The sequence below is a fragment of the Leptonotus elevatus genome, chromosome 19 (assembly GCF_054856555.1).
Source record: "Leptonotus elevatus isolate MCC_2025b chromosome 19, RoL_Lele_1.0, whole genome shotgun sequence".
NCBI classification, from domain to species: Eukaryota; Metazoa; Chordata; class Actinopteri; order Syngnathiformes; family Syngnathidae; genus Leptonotus; species Leptonotus elevatus.
Window position 1 is genome coordinate 8,184,364 of NC_141257.1, and position 23,971 is coordinate 8,208,334.

Sequence of the window (23,971 nt, forward strand, 5' to 3'; positions counted from 1 at the left end):
TTAAACACCGACCGGAAACGGTTGCCTCCAAGTCACGTTAGTAGGTAATTTTGGATTGTTTACATGCACAGAGGCGTCCACAATAAAGGAATGTTGTCTCTACGTCGGCTGCTGCCCGTCTACCTGCACGTCACCTGAAGAAAAGTGGCGACGTGTTGTGAAAAGGTAACTCGTGCTCAACTGTCCACGTTTTTACTGCATGGTCCTCTAAAAGTATATTTTTGTTTAAAAAGAACCATCGTCTCGTATTTAGCGTGTCCTCGGCTGACTCGGTTAGGTCAACTAACGACACGCGATACTCTTGTCCAATGTAAAATGTGTTTATTAGTCTACTTGTGAAAAACGAGAAAGTGAGATAAAAACAATAATAAATACAAAAAAATAACAGCAGGATTCAAGCATTTAAAAATGTTCTATTGAGTCAGTATTCCTGATGCTGCATTCGAGGATGGTTATAATTGATCCGACTTGTTTTTTCAGTTCCGACCTGAAAGTGTTCGAGGCAAAAGTAAACAACCAAAATGGTGGATAGTGTTAGATTATTAATATTGTTTTTCAGTTTTGATTTATATTTTAACCGTTTTGGATATTAGTTATAAAGATACAAATATAAGACAACAGTTAATTCACATGTTAAGTCAATCTATAGTCCTTTGTTCTCTTGCCTGGGAAAGAGGAAGGTAACAGGTTTCTTTTCTATGTTATCTAAAGGGAGTATAGTTGGTACGAGTCTCTGTCCGGTCGAAGAGAGTCCAAGAACAGGCTGATATACTGCTCTTCAAGTCTAATCTGATTTGTACCTATGGGAACTTGCTGAAGGGAGGGGAGAGGGATTTTCAAGAGGCCAGAAATGCTTTTTTGCTACTATGAAGCTTCAACATGCAAATTAATGGACATAGCTCCACCCAAAAAAAAAACAACAATAAAAAAAACATAAGAAATTGCATAACTGGCCACACCCTCTCCGAATTAACCAATCAGCTGGCTGCATGCAAGTACATTTGCATAACCACTTTCCCAACGAAACCTGTTTTTATGGCATAATTTGCAAACATAGACTGTGCAATTTGCATAAACCACGCCCATTTATGGAGCCAACCAATGAGATTCTGGCAGTTATTGCAGAACCCACAAATCAGATGGCTTCCGGCTCATAATTTGCATAACCGTGCCCACCATGCAGTTTGGCTACACCCCTTTATTTAGCAAGATATATTTTTTTTATAAAACTTTTCAAGAAATGTTTTTTAATGTTACAAGTAAAGTTCAGAAAGTAGAATTTTTTCAATGAAAAGTTTATTTGTAGAGTACAACATGTTGAAATGACAAAATGAAAAAAAACGTAAAGATTATTGTTGTTTTTTTAACAACACAACAAACTTAAAAAATAACAACTTGAGGTTGTATGACTTGATTGCTGCCTCCTTGTGGTCACCAGGTGAAGTTGCGAGCCAGCGGGAGCAGATCGTGCGGCCCTAAGACAAAAACGACATCAGTGAGTCAAGTCAACTATTTGTACAGCAAACGTTTTTTAAATATGATCAAAGCTACCAGCACAGAAGGGGATCCGACGACTTGTGGGATTTGGGCCAATCGCTCACACGGCCGCAACGCCAGGAAGCCCGCCACGTTCCTCGGCGCCTGCAGCAGAAAAACATTGGAAGACATCGAGGAGACGCTCGCCGAGTCGACAACAGTCAAAGCTTACCGTCAACTTCAAGCTGATGGCATCAATGCAGCAACAAGAACACAAGTGTTGGACAAAAGTCACTGCCTGGTCAAGTGGACTCAACAAAAAAGACGTCAAGTGTTTGTTTGTGTGTGTTTGTTCTTTGCAGTTTGGCAGCGGACGAACCGACACACAAACAAGAGATAAGCAATGAACCAGTCCAGCTTCTACTTTAGTTGGTTGAGCTTCTCCAGGGCCCAGAGATGCTTTGGCAGCATTTAGGTAACAAAAGCAGAAGAAACGTTAACGCGTCGGCACAAAAGGTTCAATGCAGCTTTGGGGAAAACTACAAAAAGAGAGAGATGTTCAAATATGTTTATCAAAGGTCAGCCATTTTGCTTTGCAGCATGCTCAAACCCATGAGCCAGCTTCGTACACGTTTCTTGTTCCTCAGGCAGCTCTGGTTCAAGTCAACATGCCGTTTTTACCTGCACACATACAAAAAGCAGGACATTAGGAATGGTCAGTGCAAGTCACCTGGCATGTCCTCAACCTTCTTTAGTGCTAAAACAAATTCAAACACGATGTCACATTTTAACACGTATGAGTGTTTGTGTCTCACCAGTGACGAGAACGGGGCTGGACTGGACATGGTGTCAATGGCCTGGGCTGAAAGACACGGTAACAAAATGCAGTTGGCTTTGAAACCTTTTTTTATATTGTCCTCATTTTTCAGGTTTGTTTTCATTTGTAATTAAAAACATTTTAAAATGACACTATCTTTTTATTTTTTTTAAATTGAGTCTGTAATAAGATGAGTAGCTTTTAAAAACAAAATGAGTAAATCTGTGTAGAATGGATTTTGCTCTCCGTTATTCCATCGATATCTTTTGTTATTGAGAAAAAAAGCATCTGGTTTTTTCACGACAACACAAAAATGCTTTGGTGTCATAGAAAATGACTCGTAATGGGTAAACGGGTATTTAAAAGCCTATAAACGTTTTTAAAAACTAGCATGCATGCATGTTGTTTTTGCAAAACAATCCGTACTATCCCAAGTTCTGTCCTGTTTTTTAAATGCCTTACTTTGCTACAAGTATATTGAAAAAGTCATTACACAAGTTGATGGAAATAGCCTTACACTGCATAATTCCATGTAGAAATGAAAATTACAATACCGCATCGTTTTTAAGTCTTAAACTACTGTAATTATTTTTGAAAATGTCTCCCGATGCGTAGATGTCATTTTTTAAATGCATACACACATATTTTTTAAAAAGCCTTTATCATTTTGTAAAAACAAAACAAAAAACTAAGTCATTGCTAAAAGAAAATATGCTATACATTGTTTTTTAAATACCTCAATACATTTTTTAAACTTTTAAACATAATTTTGTGTAAAAAATAAAAGTTTTATTTTACATGCCTGACTATACATATTTTTTCCCAGTGCATTACTATATAGCATATTTGCAAAATCCTAAATACATGTTTAGAGAAAAACACCGTACTCTACATAATTTTAGGGGGAGAAAAACTCACGTTTTTGAAATGCCGACACGTTATTTGTTTGTCTCAGTGCATTGTTATACAGCCTGTTTTTACAGTGAATGCCTACATGTAAAAAAAAAAGAAGAAAAAACTTTTTATTTTTTATTTTACTATACATTGGCATAAAAAAAGATTTGTGTGTTTTTGTCTTTAATTTTTTAAAGCCTTACTACACACAGTGTTGTTCTTTTAAACGGCTAATTTCCAAGATGTACTTATGTTGCTAGTGTAAATGTGGATTTGACTCACCCACGGGGAAGCGGATAACTTGGCAGTATCCCGGCGCCTCGGTTTTCTTGACAGGTTCCACGAAAGGGCCAAGCGTTCCGGGGATGCTTTGGGTGGGAATCTGCCCGACGCCGTTCTCGAAGCACGAAAGGCCCGGGTAGACTTTGCGGATCTGGACCCGCTTCCTCTCCATCAGATTCTTGATGATCTGAACCGGCACCACACGTCAATTCTTTGTCATCTGAAATGCGCACTCACATTTGCACCTACTACTTTGAAACCATGAGGCTACTTTAAGATCCTAATTGAAAAGCCTAACCCTAGTTTAAAACACTCATTTGAAACCCTACTTTGAAACAAAGCATGTTTTGAAATCCTAATTATAGTTTGAAATCCTACCCCATTTTAAAACTCTACTTTCAAACCCTAAGGCTACTTTAAGATCATAACTCTAAACCCAGTTTAAAACACAAATTAGAAACCCTAAACCTACGTAAATCCCTAATTGAAAACACTTACCCTAATATTAAAGAAGACATAACTGTAGTTTGAAATCCTACTTAAACACCCTAACTAAAGTGTAAAACCCTACTTTGAAATCTTAACTAATAGTAAGACGTTTAAAAAACGAAACAAGAAGCAACCATGTATAGCGAGGCGCAAGAAATGAACTCATCCACTCAAACAGACTTTATGCATAGCTTCCTTGCAGTACGCTTATTTAATGTTTTAATATAAGTAGCATTTATTTGTCAATGATTTGTTTCTTTTTCTTTTTGCGTAGCACTAGAGAGCCGCATAGCACCGGTGCTACTAGCTAGTAGCTAATTATTACAACTACTGATCGATGGAGTATCCAAATTGAATGTGATTGTTCCAGAACTGCTTTCACAGTGAATTGGTACATTTATCACAATGCGACAATGTTGTTGCTTGCACTTGTCATTTGACGATGAATGACAAACGTGCAAAATAACGTGCACTTTTTGCCTGCGACCAGCAGAGGTGACAAATGACATATCACAAGATGCAAACCACTCATGAAGAAAGAAAAAAGCGGAAGGCCAGATTATGTTTGTATTTATTTATTTATTGTAAACAAGTACAGAAATGAGACAGGAACAAAGCTTGTCTGAAGGAGACAAGAAGAATCTCGACCAAAGTGATGAAAAGGCCAAGCGTATGGAACACCGAAATTGAAATACAGCTAGAATTTTTTATATCATGGAAAAAATAATAACAGTTTGATTGTCAATTTTTTTTTATCTTCTTTTAAATGAAAAGAGAACATATCACGAAGCATGCCTGACCATTTCGCCACCCGGAGTGTTCGTGAATGTTGTATTCGTTTTGGATTGCCACAATTTTCGCACTGAAAGCATTTCGCACACTGACCAGGAGATGGCGACAGTGCGGCGCCTGAAGACTATCCGGCATGTATTTGCAGCCTAAAAATGGCCCAACCGCTAACTACACACGTAAAGGACATTGTTGGTAACGATCCTAACAATTTAATTAATACATTTTTTAAATAGAAAATAACTTTGGTTGTGATTGACTTTTATTTTTGTGGCAGGAAAAGAGAAAAGCAACCCTTTTGCAGTCCTGACGACAGGCCAGTAGGCGGCGCTAGTGTGCAAAAGCGGAAGATGGCGGATGACGTCAGGCCACGGACAGAAGGGGACAGAAGTGAAGATGGATTGGATGTGGGGACATTTATTTTGCTTGTTAGCCTGCAGCTCATTAGGAGACAGGTGTGCGCGGGTCACGAGTAGATTCATCAGCATGTGCGGCAAGATGGCGACCGCACGGGATGAAAGACTGGACAAAAGTAAGTTCCAAAGTAGACACACCAATGAACAAGCTTTTTGACTGGTGAGGCGTGTGAAATGCACATTAAAATGGATGATGTCTTTTTTTCTTTTCTTTTTTCTGCTGTTGCCGTCTTCAAATGGGCGGAGATCACCAGCATGGAGCCGCATGGACCCAATCGGTGAGCCTGCACTGGACTTCAACCTCCAATATTATTATTATAAAAAAGTATATATTTTGTGACAAAATAATTCAATCCCTCAGCCACATCTGTACTAGGTGAGTATAGTACAAGACTCTTTGGGAATAAAATATCTCTGATGTGAACTATAGATTGACACAAGGTTCTTGCAGCCATCTTTACCCACCCAACCATCTTTACCTTTATCTTTTCGCATCATTTGCCTTGTTTGGCAACTGTCTTTATTGAAGTCTGAAGATGGCCACTTGCAAATCTTCCAGCACTTTTGTCTGCAACCAAACGGAGCGATTTGGGGGCACGCTTGGAATTGTCTCCCAAGCGTCAGCTTGACTGTCTCTTAATTGACACCCGCGATCTCCTCATCGATTTGACGGCACACGCTGGCGATCGCCTGTAACGGCCGCAGTGGTTGTGGCCTCGCTTGGGTTCATAGTTGGAAAGGTGTACTTTTCTTCACAGGCCCGTGAGAACATTCCGCGACCTTTTGTGGCTAGTAAATGGACTTGTCTTGTTCTTTGAAGTCAGTAGGGGGCGCCTCTGATGCTAGCGTGGAAGGCTTGAGCTCACACTGGGCACCTTTTTATGGTCCGGGTTGAAAGTTGAGTAAATCCCTCCGTGAAATTGTATGACAGTTGCTCAGCTGTCATCCGGGGATTTTCTGCCATCTTTTGCTTGGGATATCAAAGCAATCACCGACGACATCCTCTCTTTCCAGTGCGCCTTTTTCAACTTGCGGACGATGCCTCCAGTTGTCTCTCTGGAAATGATTCTTGGCTATCTTTTTTATGTTCATATCTTTGCCTATGAAGGCAAATGACCTTGACTTGCGTGACCATGACTTGGACATCGCCATTTTGCAAAGGCACCATTGACTGTTTGGAAGGACAAATAACACATTTCTTTAACGTTTGCTTAATTTTTGACCGCCAAGGTTCTGTTGACACGTACAGTTGTTGTCATCTCATATTAAACATGATTTATTATAGGCTAAGGGTTGAATAAGTTGATGGTGAGGAAATAATAAAAAGGACACAACCTGGTCTATCACACAATGTTATTTTTTTGTCATTTAAGTAGCGTTGGTGTATTTGACTTGTTCTTATGTGATGTGATTATAAACAAAGTCAAACATGCTAAAATACTTATCAGCAGAGGGGCTAGAATAATTAAAATTACAGCAGTATATTTTTGGAACGGTAAAGATGTGTATATATATATATGCATTTTTATTTTTTTTTACACCGGAAGCATAGCAGCATTTTATTAGTCTATTTCATAATGGTTCCAAAAATGTACTCTAACACCAACTCATTGTTTTTTTTCTTAGATTGTAGTTACTTGTGAGTGTAGCGTTTTATATTGTACATTGCCTTTTTAAAAATTGAATTGTGTAACATTTGGCACTCTAATAAAGTTTGCCATCAGTGTCATAAATTGAGATTTTGTTGATGTGATCTGTGTTGCAGATGTGTCCATCAAGAGCTAGCGACCAGCAGCCAACTGTGGGCGTTGTTTTGCGTTGCGGATGACGAACCCCAGATGAGACACGAGACCGGGTAACACTAGTTCACACGACAAACGAAAGCTTCTTTCCTTGCATTGCTCCTGGCTCCATTCCCTGTGTTGACGGGTGGAATAGGCACCGCTGGCTGGCTGGCAAGCCGGCCAGCCGCGCCTCTTTTTTTTGCGGCTGGCCTGTTTGCCAGCCAGTCAGCGGTGCCTATTCCACCTGTCGCCACATGGGGAATGGAGCTAGCTAGCCTAGCTTAGCTTGCCTGGCTAAGCTAAGCTAGCTAGCTTAGCTTAGCTTGCCTGGCTAAGCTAAGCTAGCTAGCCTAGCTTAGCTTGCCTGGCTAAGCTAGCTAGCCTAGCTTAGCTTGCCTGGCTAAGCTAGCTAGCCTAGCTTAGCTTGCCTGGCTAAGCTAGCTTAGCCTAGTTGCGGAGTTAATGGAGGACAGGAGGTTGTAACCTACTGTGTAGTGTTTCGTTTCGTTTTGTTCCTGTGATCTGTGTTACTGCTACTGTAATTTGTTTTCATGATGTCTGTTGCAGGGCAAATGGTGGCGATCAAGAAGCTACCATCACCAGACAAATTGGGGTATTTTACGTTGCGGATGACGAACCCCAGATGAGACCCGAGACCAGGTAACACTAGTTCACATGACAAACGAAACCTTCCTTCCCTCATTACTCCTGGCTCCATTCCCCGTGTTGACGGGTGGAGAGGCATTGCTGGCTGGCTGGCAAGCAGGCCAGCCGCGCCTCATTTTTGCGGCTGGCCTTTTTGCCAGCCAGTCAGCGGTGCCTATTCCACCTGTCGCCACACGGGGAATGGAGCTAGCTAAGCTTGTCGTGCTAAGCTAGCTAGCCTAGTTGCAGAGTAAATGGGGCACAGGAGGTTGTAATCTACAGTGTAGTGTTTAATTTTGTTCTTGTGATCTGTGTTGCAGGGCAGATGTGTCGATGAAGAAGTAGTGACCAGCAGCAAACTAATCTGGGCGTTGTTTTGTGTTGTGGATGACGAACCCCAGATGAGACGAGACCAGGTAACACTAGTTCACACGACAAAAAAACAACAACTTATTTTCCTAAATTAGTCTTTGCTCCATTCCCTGTGTTGACAGGTGGAAAGGCATCGTTGGCTGGCAAGCAGGCCAGTCGCGCCTCTCTTTTTTGCGACTGGCCTGTTTGCCAGTCAGTCAGCGGTGCCTTTCCACCTGTCGCCACACGGGGAATGGAGCTAGCTAGCCTGCCGCCTAGTTGCGCAGTAAATGGGGGACAGGAGGTTTTAACCTACTGTAGTGTTTAATTTTGTTCTTGTGATCTGTTACTAATACTGTAATTTGTTTCCGTGGTCTCTGTTGCAGGGAAATTGGTCAAGATCAAGAAGCTACCATCACCAGTCAAATTGGGGTATTTTACATTGTGGATGACGAACCCCAGATGAGACACGAGACCGGGTAACACTAGTTCACACGACAAACGAAACCTTCCTTCCATTACTCCTAGCTCCATTCCCCGTGTTGACGGGTGGAGATGAATCGCTGACTGGCCTGCTTACCAGCCAGTCAGCAGTGCCTATTCCACCTGTCACCACACAGGGAATGAAGCGGCGTAAATGGAGGACAGGTTTTAACCTACTGTGCAGTGTTTCATTTTGTTCCTGTGATATGTTGCAGGGCAAATGGGTCGAGATGAAGCTACCAGCATCAAAAAATCTACCAACCCAGCCGGTCAAGCACCCTCCAGCTCCAAAAAATAATTAGTTAAGTGTTGAAAATTAAGTAGTCCTTTGGGCACCCACATTGTGGTAAAATTTTGGCCTCTTGAAAGGTGAGAGTTCAGTCATGTAACATCCATTTGCTGTATTTTTTTTTTGAATTGAGTTAGCCCAGAGCTGCTGAGAATTTGGTCAACTCTGTTTCAGCAAGGTAACAAGATGGTGTCCATTGTCATGTGACCAGCAGTTGAGTACTACTTATCACCGTAGTACTACGTTATTGGTCACATGACATATGGAAGCCATCTTGTTGCATTGGCCCAGTCAGTAATTCTGCCTGTTTGTGTCACATGTGATGTAACTCATGTATACAATTCTTACTGTGTTGAAGTTTGAATATACGGTAATTGAAGGGCTTTTAGTGGCCAGTCTGTTGGTTAATGTTTATTTATATTGGTGAAGTCTTCAATGTAACAATGGGGGAAAAAATGACGCATCAAAATGACTTTAATATAAAAATGGTCAGAATCACTTTCTAAGTCATTGTGAACATTTGTCGTAATAAATACATGGGCAAATGGAACTACAATTTGTTTATTTTATGTGAATTAAGCACCATGCTGGCTCTAATAGCAGTTTGAAACTCTTGTGCACAACTCTATGTAGGGAATGCTAGGGTTGTGCTCCCTCAGTCCTTGATGTAGCCCACATGCTTGACCATTGGAAAAACCCTGGCAGAGGTCACAGCGCCCTTGGCTACTTGAATGGTGAAGATGTGATAGCCCTGCAATCAACACATCCCAGTATTGACTGAGTCCATGTACACCTATAGTCTAGTCTCACCTTGACTTCCTCGTTGGACATAACAGCGCAGAAGACAATTTCAGTGAAGCCTTGAGAAGGGCATATTCCACCCATCACGCGGCCATCCTTGATCAGCAACAGCGTCTTGTGCTTCCTGTCCAAATAAAAGCAGTGCTCAACACAAGGCAGCCGCATGATGTACTCCTTGGCCATGCGTGGCAGCTGGTGCAAGACATTCTGGAGGCCGACCAGCCACATGAGGATCCTCTTGTTGGGTCTAGTTCAGAGAGTTGCCGATCACACCTCGGTGCTCCTCCAGACGTGCCGACAGGAAGCTGGTCTAATTCACAAACAACCAAATGCATTCTATGCTAGACTGACTGCAGAAATGCTTATCAAGTCCATTTTAGGATAAATTAAAAGAACAGTTGAACCCAGGAGGCGTGAAGTATTATGCGCAGGTTGTTTCTCATCCAAATCGCAAAAATGATTCTTTCTCCATGGGGGTGTCGCCGACCACCTTGGGCCTCTTCATCTCCTCTTGGGGTAGGGGCTCCGAGGGCTTGTGCTTCTCGGGTGCTCAATTTGATGGCGTACCGGGACTTGGCTCAAGAACTGTTGACATTTGCTGGCAGGACAGATTGCGCCGCTCGAGAGTTCTGCGCATGACACTGGGCTGATGTTGTAGTATAAGGGCCTGGCCACCGGGGGCGCTCTGACAACTAAGAAAATGAAGTACAAGTATTTGCAAGTGCATTCCAACTTGTAGGCTAAATGCTAAGAACATTCTTTCCAATGGTGCCATCATGAGATACTGACTTGCTTGCATTATACCAATATTTTTGAAAATGACAGAAGTAAATATTGTTTATTCATTACTTTATGATGTGGTAATCACTTACCTTGAAACTCCTTTCAAATTATGCCACCTACTGGTCATATTGCTATCTCACAGGCTGGCTGGCAAGAAGAACAAGTTTGATGACAGCCATTGTTTCGATTGATGCTAATTGTTGACATTTCAGCAGCTCGTCAGTCATACATCTTTTGTGTTAGCATTTTGCCAGTTTAGCTGAATGTGGATGTTTTTTCCCACATGTGAATCTTGTTGGTGTCGAATGTTGCAAAGGTGATTTGGGCTACTGCACAAGTTGACAAAGTCACATGTAAACTTGACAATTATAGGCTATTAAAATTAGGGCTGGCAAATCAATCACATTAACTTGAACTCTTTTTGCTATTTAGCTTAGTCGTGACATCAAGGTGCATAGAAATACTATTTATCATACATTACAGTGGTCATAAAAATTTGTTTTTATGACCTGTCGTAATATTAACTAATAACATATGCGTTAATTATTTTTGAGTTAGGCACGTGTTGTGAATGTTATGTTTGCATTTAAATTGGTATACATTATTGTCGTCTGAACTACTATTATTTTTGGATAAATGACTACTTTTATTGTTGGGTTTCTTACATTGATTAAAATCCATTACAATTGCAATATGGGACAGTCCTAGATGGAATGTATTATTTTATTGAATTGAATGACGTGCGCAAGACAACGGTGCTGCCCAGTATATATTTGCAGCGTTTTGTGACTCACCGGTATGGACGGCGTACGCTTGCCCATCTGGAAGATGCATTTCCGCAGGATCTGACAGGCAAACAATCACAAAAACATTTTCATTCAAATAATAAGATAATTTAGTCCTTGAAAATATTTGCTACTTTTTTTTTCTTGGGAGATGTGACTCTTTGCATAAAATAACTGCAACATTGTCCATTTATGACTCTCATATAAACTACAATAACTCTTGGCTTTTTCTCCTGTCAACAAATTTTCTATGGATGAAGTGTTTTTGCTTGGAAAGTTTGTTTTCTTTGGAAACATGCACAGTTGATGTGTCTATTTGTAGGGGATGAGGACTGGTCTGAAACTCTGCATAGAATTGAGGGCAATATAAATGAAATTAAACAAATTACAAATTTCAGCCCCATACTTTCTACTAATAACACTGATGAACATCAAGCGTTTTTCCATGATAAACGGAGTCTTACTTTGAAGAGCGAGAAGTAGACCTGCTTGGTGTCGGCGTCGTCCTGCTTGTGCACGCACGTGCACAGGTACTCCACGTCCAGCACCATGCCCAGCAGCCGGTTGATCTCGTCCTCGGGGGCGGGCGCGCTCCACATTGCTCACGTGATCCCCTGCCAAGCCAAGCAAAGCAACAATCAAACGTGGTCACGTGACACCTTGATGCGTGAGGTGAGGCTCTCGTACCCAAAGCGTGCGAGCAGCTGCTGCTGCTACTCTGCTCGCTGCGCGGAGGCGTGGCCGGCGGGTTCTGACTCTTCCAGCCATTGCACCTGCACGCGCCCTCCACCTGCTGGCAAAAAAAACACAAAACATGACACTGATGAAATATACAAGCAGTTACAGTCGACCCCGCATGCTCACGCTTGGGCAGCGAAGGATCCTCTTATTCACAGATTTCAGTTTTCCTATATTTTTGGGGAACGCTTTATTCTCTAAATGCTCCCATTTTTTTGTGGAAAACATATTGAGGGTTTATTGGCGTTTTTTAATTAATTTTAGGGTAAAAACAAAAACATGCATTTCAATGGGTATCAACAACAGGATTACTTTTTTTTGTTCTTGAATAAATTACACTACATTTTCAGACATTCTTTTTCTCGGATGAACACTACATTTCATTGGATAAACTCAGATTTGTCAGTTCTTCTGGAAAAATAAACAGAATGAAAATTATATTTCAATTGCACCGTTTTGGGATAAATAAACATTTTCCCTTAAAAAAATGCAAATAAATGTCCATGGATTTCTTTTGACTTTTCTAGAATAAAACAAATATTTTTTTTATTTTTTTAAGGTGGCGTTTTCTCTCAAATAAAAACTACTTGTAATCCTTAAATTTCTTTTTCTTGAATAATGACATTATTAAAAATTGTCTGTAGGAAATAAACATTACTCTTGTCAAATTATTTTGTTTACTCCCAAAAAAATGTGGCCCTAAATATTAAATACAATTTCATTTTATTGTCATGTACCAACTTTTCCTCCTTTAATTTTTTTCTTTAATTAAATGCTACTTTTTCGTCATTGAAATGTTAGAGGGTGTGGAGGGGAAATAAAGTGTTTCTAAGCCATGAGCAAAAAGATAGGGGAAGTAAGCAACTTGATTTCAAGGGGAATCCATTCGCTTCAAGATGCAAGCCTGTGGACAAATTTAAAGAAAGTTAAGAGTTGATTTTCACTGAAGTTGTTAATGTACAAACGCTGGCAACTTACCTTCTGCCAAACGGTGTTTTTCTCCAGATTCTGGAAAGGGAAGAAGTACTTCGTGTTACTTAAAATCATCCGTTTCAAAGTACCGTTGCCGTTTAATAACAAAGTTAACAAATAAGTACTTTACTTACCGCGAGCATTTATTTCCAAACATGTCAAATAAATGCGTTGGCGTCATTTTGGCACGCGATTGAAGTTGATTGACCACGATCGAGCAAACATTTTAGCTAGCATGCGAGCAAGGTGTTTGCATGCTGAAAAGGTGACCATGTTAAAAGTTACAACTACGGGTCTAAGAAGAATCTTTAGACAAACCTCTTGTCAAAGCTTTTGGCCATCTTGTCGACATGGGGGGCGAACAGCAGGCGGAGGACGTCGACGTGATGCTGGCGAAGAAAACAAAAACCGCGCTTACAATTCATCACAGCTTAAATAGGTTTTTGGTAACGACGTCGTCACGTGCTGTTTTTTTTCAAAAGCTTTATTTAACCAAGAAAACCCCCCAAAAAAGTATTTCAACTGCATTTAAACAGAAAATCCTGGTAAAATCAGTAAAGTATTTAACTGGGATCGATGTAATGTGTACCATGTAAGGTGTTTAAAAAATAAATAAATTAGTGCCAATGTATAGTCAGGCATTTATTTAAAATATGCTATGTATATTAAGGCTTTTATTATTTTAAATAAATGACAATGTCTAGAAAATGGCCGTGCATAGTAAGGTGTTTTTTTTAAACGATGTTTACTGAGTTAAAACAACCATTTATAGTAAAGCTTTTATTTAAAAAATATTTAAGGAACAACTTATAGTATTTTTTATACTATAGATAGTAAGGCTTTTTTTATTTTTTAACAGCCATGCGATTAGTAATTTCATTTTCCTGTTATCTCGCTCACTTGATGGTGATCGTTTATTGAAAATACAGATGTGCAATTTTAAAATGATGCGCTACGTATACTATGAATGGCCACTGGGGGGCCCCAAATCCCTTCTTGCTTGGGGCCCCAGGGAATGTTGCTACGCCGCTGAATAAACCCACGTGATAACAACTCAAATCTGAGTATCAGCCAGCAGCATCAGGGTTTCTCAAAAATAAGATTGGACATTAATTCATTCAGACTGTTGTGTGCACTTTTAAAAAAATAATCCAAGGCCTTTCAAAATGAGGGCGGAGACCCACATCAATTCAATTCATCAGGTCAAATTTCAGCCACTTTTGAGGCTTTTCCTGAAAAACAGCTTAAATATGGCATTTAAGAAGATCGTGGCCTTAATTGGGACAAAAGTATCAGTTACACTGTTGTTTAATTCAGAGTTACTCAAAATTTGTGTCAGGGGATGATAGGGCACATTTTTCAGTGATTTGGACATTTTTCAAAGAAGAAGGCTGCCTGGAAATTTGAAAACAACGCACTGTACCTGCCATTTGGTTCGCTTCGAACGACTTCACATGAAATCAAGGAGGTGCTTTCTTTTATTTTGAAGGCCCAGCCTGGCACACGCCCGCCCCCGCCACCTGCTTCCTGTCGCTCATAACGGAGCAGCAGGCGTACCGGCAGCCCCCCTTTTCTCTCTGCTGACTCAGTGCCTTAGCAGCAGTCCTGCCCATCCCTGAGAACGTGCAGCAGCAGCAGCATTCTCCGCCCAGCACCGCAGAAATGGCCAAGACCGCAATTGGTGAGCCTTTGGATATTTTCTTATCATCATCATCATTATGATTATTATGGCTATGAGCATTGTATGTATGCGTGAGGATGCTGGCGAAGGGATGCGGCGACACCCCAATGCACAAAAGGATGCTGAGGAGAGGTTGGGTGGGTGGGAACGGCTCTGCATGTTTTACGCATCCATAACCCAAATTTGAGTATTTCTTCATGAATTCACGCGACACCTTTTGTCTCCTCCCGAGTCGTTAGCCATGCGAGGCACGAGTCAGTTAGTGACCTACATTTTATTCATTCATCAACCAAATCAAGGTTATCGATTTTCTCATCTTTTTTTTTTTTTTGCCCTTACATGGGGCGTTGCAGCAACGCCACCTGCCCAGTATTGCCTGAGTCACGGCCGCGCAGCATAATGCAGAGCCAGCGACCCCACCCAACATCGCCTCTCCCCCCTCCCCTTCCCCCCCGCACCCTCCACTCCCCACCCTCCTTAACCCTCCTCCGAGCCCAGCAGCTTCGCCCAGCCGCCCTAATTGACAATTTACCCCTTTTATGTTGCTGTGTGCTTTCTATTTTTGCGGAGAGTGGCGAAAATGCTCCCAAATCTACCGGTAAAGTGGAATAGCGTACACAATCAAACGCGATGGCATGCGTTTTAGGGTCGTAGTTAGCAATAGCAACGCTGTGATTCATTTCAAAAGCGCCGGTGTCTGGACTGGTCTTGTTAGCGTTCTGCTTGAAGAGGCGCTTGATGGATGGTGGGTGCGAGCAGACAGACAGCAAAAAGGGGGCGCCGGCGTCCCTGACTGTTTATATATTTATTTGCCGCCGCCCTCCATTCTCCCTCTCATCTTGGCTGAGCGAGGAAGGCCGACAATAGAATGTTTCCAGCTCCTGGTCATTATTTCACTCCAAGTTTTTAACACTGACTATAAAGCCGGTACTTGCATTAAAAAGCCACGCACCCCCCTTTCAAAATTCCGACAGTGATTAGTCTATTTTCCTATAAACTCATTCACTGCCATTGATGGCTATAAACGTCAAAAATAAATGTTTATCTTTTTCTATTCGTTTAACTTTTTTTTTCCACTTTTGTTAAAAAAAATAAAAAATAAAAAATAAAAAAAAGAGTATGGAAACCTAGACTTAAAAAAAATAATAATTTAAATGTATTTTATTTTTAAAGAAAAGATTATTAAAAATTAGGGGCGTCAGGCGATTAAAATTTGTAATTGTAATTCATCGCATGACTTCAATAGTTAACTCGCGATTAATCACAAATTTTATATCTGCTCTAAATGTACAATAAAAGAATCTAGGTTTTCATACTCTTGTTAACAAAAGTGAAAAAAAAAAGTAGCCGTCAATGGCAGTGAATGAGTTAAACACACGGCCTTTGACATCCTAGCAGTCTATAGAATAGGAAGTGGTGCGACCATCTCCCCGATAAATCCAGACAGAATCCAGGTTACCAAATGGTGCGTCCATCCCCTCCTTCAACATCATGACAGATTGTAGATTCCACATTGCAAAGTGGTGCGTTCACCTCCCGCCCTCTGAAATCCTGACAGATCCCATGGTGCGAAGTGGTGCGTGCATCCCTGTAATAAACCATGCACGCCTTCAACATCATGACAGAATGTAGACTAGAAATCGGTGCATCCTTTTTCCTTTGCACTTTGTGCGTGTGCGCACCCCTTCCAACATATTATAGACAAAAAAAACCCTCGCACCCTTTCCAACATTGCAACAGACCATTACCAAGAAAAATGTGTTTATATCCCTAATAAACTGCGCACCCCCTCCAACATTGCTATACAATGTTGACAAGAATGTGGTGCGTCCATCTCCCCAATAAGCAGCAACGGTTCGACAATGTATAAAATGGCTTTTACGTTATTGCATGACCCCAAACACTTCCGAGAGCAGCCATCAACTTATATTTGAATCATCTCCATTACGACCGACTGGACTAGAAAGTGGTGCGCCGTTTTCCTGTCCGGTATCCAATTAGGTGTGGCCATGCAGCTCGAGCTCCTCTTCCCCCCTCTCCACCCCCCCCTCCCTCCGTTTCCCTTCTGGTCCCTTTTGTCGCAGCCGTGCATTTGTCAGCGAGGTGCACTAATCAATGGCGCGCACGCCCTTGAGCGGCTCGCATGACGATTGCTCTTCAAAAGCATCATCATCATCATCATCATCATCATCATCTGATGAGGAGGAAGGAGGCTGACTTACGTTACTGCCGGTTAGCCCATTGACAGGAAATCCGGCACGTGTGTTCGTCATCATCACAAGACAAAATCAATATAGGACTTTTGCCAAATGCAAATCTGAAAGTAAATATTTAAATGAGTCAAAGGTGTCTTTATTGGGGTTACATTTGATAGTATTTATTAAAACAAATTGCCTTCTTTATTCAAAACAACAAACTGACAGAAAAACAACTGTACTTCCTGTATTGTGCTTTTATTCTGAAAGACAGACAGAGCCGCTTCCTGTTACTTTGCGAGCAATATGTGTAACTTTTCGCTAATAAATATGACATAAAACGCTAATGCTAACCAGGCACTTAGAGTGCACTTATCGCTACTTAGTCAGATATTTTGGCGACACCTGATGACGGATGGACAACGATGAATTTGAAGGATTGGGGATTTTTTTTACAACCATGTGTAAAAAATAATAATAATAATAATATTTGTATCTGAACGGCACAAACTCTGGCAGACATTTTCATCGTGACAGGACGCACGAAAATTAATGTAGGACTGGGAATGGGCCATTTTGGTATTTGGGCTACTTCCAAGGGTACCTGAGCCAATACTCCCTCGCGAAGTTACCAGATGGCCGGCAAAAATTGGAACCGAGTCCAAATGCCAAAATGGTGACTTTTCAGTGAGTGTCTTCAATGACTCGCCGTGGAATGTTTAAATCTCATCCATACACGTTCTAACATTTGCCACGGCACCGCCTAGTTTGTGTTCAGATTGTTTAATTAGTTAATTGCATCGCGGGACCAGAGCAAACGTGGCTTTGTGCTGATGCAAGATTTGAAAAGGACGGAAAATGCATCCATCGACCCATCAGGACTTCCTGCCTGAAGATATTGACGTGCTGTCTACTTCAGGTGATGGATTCAAACAGGAAGTGCAAAGCAGCCAATAACATCTCAGTCCTAATTTTTAACATGCCAAAAACTTTTATTTCTGAATGTGTGCCAAGCAAATATCACATAACTAGTTTCTTAGTTAAACATCAAGTTCATGTTAGTTACACAACATTAACTCATTCACTGCCATTGGCGGCTATAAACGTCAAAAAATTCATTTGAACTATTTATATCAGTTTAAAAAATGTTTCCGCTTTTGTTAACAGGAGTATGAAAACCTAGATTTTTTTTAATTGTACATTTGAACAGATATAACATTTGTGATTAATCGTGAGTTAACTAGTGAAGTCATGCGATTAATTACAATTACAAAATGTAATTGCCTGTCGCCCCAAATTTTTAATAATCTTCTCTTCTTTTAATTCATTCACTGCCATTGACGGCTATAAACGTCAAAAATTAATTTGAACTATTTCTATTAGTCTAACATTTTTTTCCACTTTTGTTAACATGAGTATAAAAACCTACATTTATTTTATTGTACATTTAGAACCGATATAAAATTTGTGATTAATCGTGACATAACTAGTGAAGTCATTCGATTAATTACAATAAAAATAAATTATTGCCTGTCGCCCCTAATTTTTAATCATCTTTGTTTTCTTTTATGAATTTATGGCAGTGAATGAGTTAATATTGGGTAAAAGTGACTGCTAAGTAAGAATACTGTTTCAAAAGAAAAGATTCAAGAGTTCGTCAGCGTTTCATATTTTGGGAGTGAACTGACCTTGACTGTATTTTTTGGCCACCATATGCTCATTTTAGCACTTTAGCCGTACCCTAGAGGAGGCCTTCATTCAAACCTCAAAATAAGATTTCCTCGCTTTTGTTCTCTGCTGGTGAGCACCTGCTTCCCTCTGAGGGATTTAAAAAAAAAAGAAGAAGCCCAAACTCCCAGGGGACACTCCCCACCCAAAACCCACCCAAACCCTCAAGGTCTCCTAATGGATCTACTACCTCAGGTGGAAGCAATTAGCAGACTCTTGCAGGCTTGTCACGCCGCCGTTAAATACGCGCTGTAGATACCGACCGCTCGCTGGAGCAGGTTGTTTGAGATAAGTGCTTTTCGAGATGACTGACAGCTTCCAGTGTACGGCGCCGAATGTGGATGGGCCATCATTATCCTCGTTTTTCCCCAAGGTGACAACTGCGATTGCTTCCAGGCCATGTAAACGTCGTTCCTTTGTTGCAATTGGAGAGAAGGCGTCGTAAGAAATGCAGACCATGCAAGGTCATGTGTGGAGCTTGTAGCACCGGAAAATTTCATGAAAATGAAATCTGTGCTTAACTCATTCACTGCCATTGACGGCTATAGACGTCCAAAATTCATTTGAACTATTTCTATTAGTTAAAAAACAAAAATCCACTTTTGCTAACCTAGAAAATTATTGTAAATTTAGAACGGACATAACATTTGTGATTAATCGTTAGTTAACTAGTGAAGTCATGTGATTAATTACAATTAAAAAATTTAATCGCCTGACGGGCCTAATTTTCAATAATCTTTTCTTTAAAAATAAAATACAGTTAAATTATTATATTTTTTAAAAGTAATTTAATAAGGGCCGTTTAATCATAATTAATCGTATGCTAATTTTATATGTTATAAATTTACTATAAAAAAATTCTAGGTTTTCATAAAAAATGAAATTAAATGATTTTTTCTTTTTAACTAATAGAAATAGTTCACATGAATTTTTTACGTCTACAGTCGTCAATGGCAGTGAATGAGTTACTTCGATCAAAAATTTAATAAAACCCAATCATGTAATTGTACTTTATTAAATTTTTTGGGTATGTCTTCTTTTCCTCAAAACGGATCTTTTTCAGTCCAAACTTCTACATTTCACGTTTTGAGAATATACATTCACAGCAAAAATTGGAGTGTTAAAATGTTGGTGTTAAATGTTCCAGAGTTGCTTTAAATGCAGGTCATTGTTGGAGTTGATTGATTTAGTGTTAAAACAACTCTGCAGTAAGCTCCGCCCGCCTGACTTGAACTGCTCTGCCGCAAAGACTTCTGGGATATGATATAATGTAATAAGGTATTACTCCATGACATTATTGGATTTCATTACATGTTTGATCAAGTTAAGTGCCATTTTTAATTGACTTTCAGAAAATGATTACAATATACAGAGCCCCTTCATGTACAACTGGAAACGGTACGGAACACAATGGCACCTTCAACCAAAATCACTAACCTGTGCATTTTATATGATTTCGAGCCTCCTGTCGTGATTATTATTTTTTTTTTTTTGGGCTGAGTTCCCGAGGAGGATTCGTTTCAGGTATCAGGTTCACTTTTTCCATACAGCAGGGGTGGACAACCTACTGGCTGCAGCCACGATTGGTGCATTTAATCCGGCCCGCCATGCAACTGTAAAAACAAAAGAACTGTTATTACAACGCAGCAAAAACCTTCAAGCCACAACGATAACATTTCTTTTATCGTAGTTTTTCACGCGAGTTCGCATGAGCCTCAAAGGGAAACCCACTATCTCCGCTTTATGCACTCATTGACCACTTTATTAGGTACACCTACAACCCGTCATCATTACATTTTGGTCGGGTCAACTCCCAAAAGGCATCTTCAAATCAAAATGGTTAACAATCTTGCATGTCTTGGTTCTGTTCGGGGAAAAAACATTTTTATTTTGACTGCACTACTTTTTAGTTTTCAATGCAAAATGACACTTATCTTGAATGGATTATCATTTTAGAATACATTTGAATTAAAACAAATATTCACCCAAGATTTGAACATGTACCAAGGGCTAACTGAACAAATATGCTAGTAGCTTAATGAAGTTGTAAGTATGCATTCGCCCCCTGGTGGTTGGCTGACTACTGGTTGAGAAAGTGCTTGATGAGAGCCCGTGTTTGAAATAAATACATATCTCTGATGATCAGGTTAATTTAATTGTGGCAGCCCAAATCATGATCAGGCCTACAATTAGATTCGCTTTGCAACTCTAATGCAAACATTTCTGAACACTCCGCAGCAAAGCTCTCGTTTGTGCCTAATGAAGTGAAGTCGGCTAATCAAATAAAGCCTCAAACTACTACAAAGACAAAAAAAGCTTCATGATTATGCATAAACTAATGCACAGTGTTGCTATTTGCACAACAGCTGAGGGGCAAAATAATATTTTTTGTTGCATGAATAAATAATGTCATGAATTCAAACAGTCCCCCCGGTGGAAGAGAGACAAATGGCCACCAAAGCCGTTTTTTTAAATTATTATTTTTTTGATGTGTGACGACAAAAACCATCAAAGTGTTCCTCTGACGGGAAAAGTGGGTTAATGAAATTCCGTCTCATGTTTTTGTTTCGGCAGCTTACAAGGAGAAGATGAAGGAGATTTCCGTCTTCTCGCTCATCTGCTCCTGTCTGTACCCCGACAGCCGCAAGAACACCCTGGAGGACTTTGAAGGTAGCTTTTGTAGGCTTGCGCATCACTCACTGCCAAGGTTAGGCGAGTTAACAAAATAACGCAAACTAAAATTCTACAAATATTTCCGTTAACCTTTCTTTTTTTATATAGTTTTTTTTCTTTATTATTTGTATTTATTTTTTACCGTTAACCTTTTCCTTATTGTTTTATTTTTTAAATACTTTCATTTGTACTTATTTTTATTAGTTTTAGTATTACATTTATTTATTTTTCTTGTTAACCGTTTAATTAAAAAAATATATTTAAATATTTTCATTAGTTTTAGCATTACATTTATTTTTCCCGTTAGCCTTTTCATTTTTATTTAAAAAAATATACATTTTTATTAGCTTTAGTATTACATTCATTTATTTATTTTTCTCGTTAACCTTTTCATATTTAAAATATTTTCTTTAGTTTTACTATTAGTTTTATTTTATTTTTTTAAATATATGGTTGAGTGTAAGATACAAAAAACAAAACAAAAACAGGTCACTAAGAATTGTAAAATAAACTCCAAATCTCAAACAACTGTTGGACCAATCACGGCCCACCTGTTTTCTGAAGCTGAGCCGTGATTGGTCATTACCTGAGTGAGCAACTATGATGTCATTTTCAGTGGACAGCAAACGCCCTTTAAAAGTATTTTGATTTTATTTCGTTCACGAAAATACTATTTCAATTTTAGTTTTACTCATTCCGTTAACTATAACAACCTAAGCAAATACACACATGTACCTGTGAGTCACTCCAGTGTCGTTTTCCAGAGCTGGACATCAAGCCGATCAACAAACGTGCGTCGGGCCAGGCATTCGAGGTCCTCCTGAAGCCGACGTCGCCCATCTCGGACACCGCCCACTGCGTCACCACGCCCCCCAAAAGGGACATCTCCCTGGACGACATCCAGAAGAAGCTGGAGGCCGCCGATGACCGCAGGAGAGTAAGCACCGCCCCAAATTAGCTTGCGTGACTTTTTTTGCCATGGCTCCTAGCTTAGCGCTGCTATTTGTGCTGGGCGTCAGTCCCAGGAGGCGCAGGTGCTGCGGGCGCTGGCGGAGAAGCGCGAGCACGAGCGCGACGTGCTTCTGAAGGCCATGGAGGAAAACAGCAACTTCAGCCGCATGGCCGAGGAGAAGCTGCAGCTGAAGATGGAGCAGATCCAGGAGAACCGCCAGGCCTACCTCGACGCGCTCATGGAACGCCTGCACCAGAGGGTTAGCGCGCACACACCTTTCCGCCAATCATAGTGGCTGCTAGTTTTAACATTTTCTATCAAAAAAAAGAAGAAAGAAAACAAAATTATCACCGCCAGTTTAGTGTATTTGGCCAGCAGACTGAGATGTGAAACACTGCCCTCTGCTGTCAACTTTGGCTAAGTACAATGTGCTGTGCACGCTTTGGCCTTTAGGGGCAGCGTGGTGGAGATTAAAAGCGGCGAAAAAGAACCTCTGTTTAACTTAATTATTCAAACGCATTTTTTTTTACAGAATAGGAAAAATTATGTAACTAAAAAAATATATATATATAAAAATATTTTTGGTGAACAAAAACAAAAATGCTTTTCAAAATTAAATAAAAAGAATTATTAAAAATTAACTAAAATTATATATATATTTTTAAATGTCCTTAGTTTGTTTTTGTCTTTTTCAATTAATTTACCTAAGTTTTATTCGTCACCTTTATTCATGAACAGCTAACTCAATTTGATAGTATGAGAGCGCCGAAAATATTTTGCGACCGCAGTTTGACCCTGCCATGGATGAATCCACTTTGACGCAGGGAAAGCGAGGACGGGAAACCAAATCACTTCGGGTTGGACTGATATGTGCTGACTTGCGTGTTTCTGTGTGTGTGTTTTTTACCAGGAGAGGCACGCTGAGGAGGTGCGCCGGAATAAGGAGTTGAGAGAAGAAGTGGTAGCATGAGGAGCTCCCCCTGCACTACCCCCCCCCCCCCCCCCGTTTTCCTCCCCAGGGTCCGAGTGTCCACTAATCAAACGTCTGCCCTCCTCCTCTCCTGGGTCCTAGTGTCCACCCAACCTGGATAAACCTGCACCTGAACCCCTCCTGTTCCTTCCTACTTTACGTACAACCACACAGCATCCAAGACAGTGGCACGCACACATGGGAGGGTTTTGTGGGGGAGGGGGTGTCATCATTCATAACAAAAAACATAAATCAGCCACTCTTCTCAACAAAAAACAACAAACATGGAATCTGATTGCCAGAAAGCGATAGCGGTGTTGTAAATACTTTTTTTTCTTTCTTATATCCAGTACAAAAAGCTTTGATTGCAGCGTGACATTTTTCATTATTTTTTATTTTTGTTGATGCTTTGTGGCTTCGATGTTTTGGTGGTGTGTTTGCAAGCCCCCCCCCCCCCCCCCCCCAACCCAACCCCCTTTTTCCATCCCACTCATTAGCATTTAATGTTATGCTAACGCATAGCATCCCTAATCTCTTTCTTGGTCAGTCAGTCACACGCGTTTAGCATAGCACACAGCTAATTAGCATTTAGCGACGCTGCAGACAAAATCCCGGAATCCCGCTGCCCCGTCTTCTTATCCTACTTTTAGCAGGGAGGAGCCACGCTTGAGGTTGAACCCCATTGGTTGGTGCCGTGTCATGTGACTTTCTTTCCATTTGTGTGTGTGTGACTCTTTCTGCATTACTGTACATCTTTGTCAATCAAGCTGTGGTTAATAAAGATTTGGGGTTCAATGACTTGCTCGTGTATATTTATTGCACATTATATCATACAATTATGACTACAAATTATCAAATGTGCATTTTTCTTTTTCATAAAGTTTATAATGTACTGACTTACTACAGTACCATCTTTAGCCACACGATGGTGACAAAAGTCAAGTTTCCAACGAGCCCTTAAAACTAGTGGTAATTATG

General features: G+C 40.4%; 4 protein-coding genes and 2 long non-coding RNA genes across 15 annotated transcripts; 2 read left to right on the top strand and 4 right to left on the bottom strand.

Moving 5' to 3' along the window:
- Positions 1 to 17: 17 nt before the first annotated feature.
- LOC147157764 (uncharacterized) lies at positions 18 to 9,098 on the top strand. Of its 7 annotated transcripts, none has more exons than XR_015091264.1 (10): positions 18 to 165; positions 1,439 to 2,350; positions 3,524 to 4,942; positions 5,025 to 5,279; positions 5,410 to 5,441; positions 6,929 to 7,018; positions 7,515 to 7,607; positions 7,913 to 8,008; positions 8,330 to 8,422; positions 8,642 to 9,098. It is a non-coding gene; the product is annotated as an uncharacterized LOC147157764 (long non-coding RNA). The 7 variants fall into 7 exon arrangements; XR_015091265.1 differs by having other exon boundaries at positions 4,847 to 4,942; XR_015091267.1 differs by having other exon boundaries at positions 1,439 to 2,191; positions 2,295 to 4,942.
- Positions 1,581 to 4,229, bottom strand: LOC147157765 (histone acetyltransferase KAT2B-like). Of its 2 annotated transcripts, XM_086062736.1 has the most exons (4): positions 3,968 to 4,229; positions 3,470 to 3,656; positions 2,292 to 2,338; positions 1,581 to 2,157 (listed from the first exon to the last, which is right to left on the bottom strand). In XM_086062736.1, the coding sequence occupies exons 2-4, from the start codon at positions 3,639 to 3,641 to the stop codon at positions 2,140 to 2,142; spliced, it is 237 nt and encodes a 78-aa protein (XP_085918862.1). In that variant the 5' UTR covers positions 3,642 to 3,656; positions 3,968 to 4,229; the 3' UTR covers positions 1,581 to 2,139. The 2 variants fall into 2 exon arrangements, with proteins under 2 accessions (XP_085918862.1, XP_085918861.1); XM_086062735.1 differs by lacking the exon at positions 1,581 to 2,157 and having other exon boundaries at positions 2,171 to 2,338.
- A 163-nt stretch (positions 9,099 to 9,261) lies between the features above and the next one.
- On the bottom strand, positions 9,262 to 9,744 carry LOC147157767 (histone acetyltransferase KAT2B-like). Its single transcript, XM_086062737.1, has 2 exons — positions 9,526 to 9,744; positions 9,262 to 9,466 (listed from the first exon to the last, which is right to left on the bottom strand). The coding sequence occupies exons 1-2, from the start codon at positions 9,742 to 9,744 to the stop codon at positions 9,371 to 9,373; spliced, it is 315 nt and encodes a 104-aa protein (XP_085918863.1). The 3' UTR covers positions 9,262 to 9,370.
- Positions 9,262 to 13,240, bottom strand: LOC147157766 (histone acetyltransferase KAT2B-like). Of its 3 annotated transcripts, none has more exons than XM_086062734.1 (7): positions 12,929 to 13,240; positions 12,801 to 12,830; positions 12,688 to 12,726; positions 11,772 to 11,877; positions 11,549 to 11,698; positions 11,094 to 11,144; positions 9,262 to 9,826 (listed from the first exon to the last, which is right to left on the bottom strand). In XM_086062734.1, exons 5-7 carry the CDS (start codon positions 11,681 to 11,683, stop codon positions 9,764 to 9,766), a joined length of 249 nt encoding a protein of 82 aa, XP_085918860.1. In that variant the 5' UTR covers positions 11,684 to 11,698; positions 11,772 to 11,877; positions 12,688 to 12,726; positions 12,801 to 12,830; positions 12,929 to 13,240; the 3' UTR covers positions 9,262 to 9,763. The 3 variants fall into 3 exon arrangements, with proteins under 3 accessions (XP_085918860.1, XP_085918858.1, XP_085918859.1); XM_086062733.1 differs by lacking the exons at positions 9,262 to 9,826; positions 12,688 to 12,726 and adding exons at positions 10,192 to 10,208; positions 10,389 to 10,446; XM_086062732.1 differs by lacking the exon at positions 12,688 to 12,726 and having other exon boundaries at positions 9,262 to 10,208.
- A 1,074-nt stretch (positions 13,241 to 14,314) lies between these two features.
- stmn2b (stathmin 2b) lies at positions 14,315 to 23,791 on the top strand. Its single transcript, XM_086062731.1, has 5 exons — positions 14,315 to 14,475; positions 20,973 to 21,068; positions 21,836 to 22,008; positions 22,091 to 22,282; positions 22,934 to 23,791. Exons 1-5 carry the CDS (start codon positions 14,457 to 14,459, stop codon positions 22,991 to 22,993), a joined length of 540 nt encoding a protein of 179 aa, XP_085918857.1. The 5' UTR covers positions 14,315 to 14,456; the 3' UTR covers positions 22,994 to 23,791.
- On the bottom strand, positions 18,584 to 23,347 carry LOC147157769 (uncharacterized). Its single transcript, XR_015091268.1, has 3 exons — positions 21,807 to 23,347; positions 19,836 to 20,011; positions 18,584 to 18,812 (listed from the first exon to the last, which is right to left on the bottom strand). It is a non-coding gene; the product is annotated as an uncharacterized LOC147157769 (long non-coding RNA).
- Positions 23,792 to 23,971: the final 180 nt, after the last annotated feature.

What these genes read in the sequence shown, in the direction of transcription:
- LOC147157765 (XM_086062735.1), bottom strand. Translation starts at nt 3,641, where the DNA reads ATGGAGAGGAAGCGGGTCCAGATCCGCAAAGTCTACCCGGGCCTTTCG. An exon ending in AGTTATCCGCTTCCCCGTGG is followed by an intron (nt 2,339 to 3,469) that starts GTGAGTCAAATC and finishes CGTGTCTTTCAG; the next exon opens with CCCAGGCCATTGACACCATG.
- LOC147157766 (XM_086062732.1), bottom strand. An exon ending in AAAACACCGTTTGGCAGAAG is followed by an intron (nt 11,878 to 12,800) that starts GTAAGTTGCCAG and finishes TTTTTTTGCCAG; the next exon opens with CAGGTGGAGGGCGCGTGCAG. An exon ending in AGCGTACGCCGTCCATACCG is followed by an intron (nt 10,209 to 11,093) that starts GTGAGTCACAAA and finishes TCATTTTCTTAG; the next exon opens with TTGTCAGAGCGCCCCCGGTG.
- LOC147157767 (XM_086062737.1), bottom strand. Translation starts at nt 9,744, where the DNA reads ATGTGGCTGGTCGGCCTCCAGAATGTCTTGCACCAGCTGCCACGCATG. An exon ending in TGTCCAACGAGGAAGTCAAG is followed by an intron (nt 9,467 to 9,525) that starts GTGAGACTAGAC and finishes TGTTGATTGCAG; the next exon opens with GGCTATCACATCTTCACCAT.
- stmn2b (XM_086062731.1), top strand. An exon ending in CACCCTGGAGGACTTTGAAG is followed by an intron (nt 21,069 to 21,835) that starts GTAGCTTTTGTA and finishes GTCGTTTTCCAG; the next exon opens with AGCTGGACATCAAGCCGATC. An exon ending in CCGCCGATGACCGCAGGAGA is followed by an intron (nt 22,009 to 22,090) that starts GTAAGCACCGCC and finishes GCTGGGCGTCAG; the next exon opens with TCCCAGGAGGCGCAGGTGCT.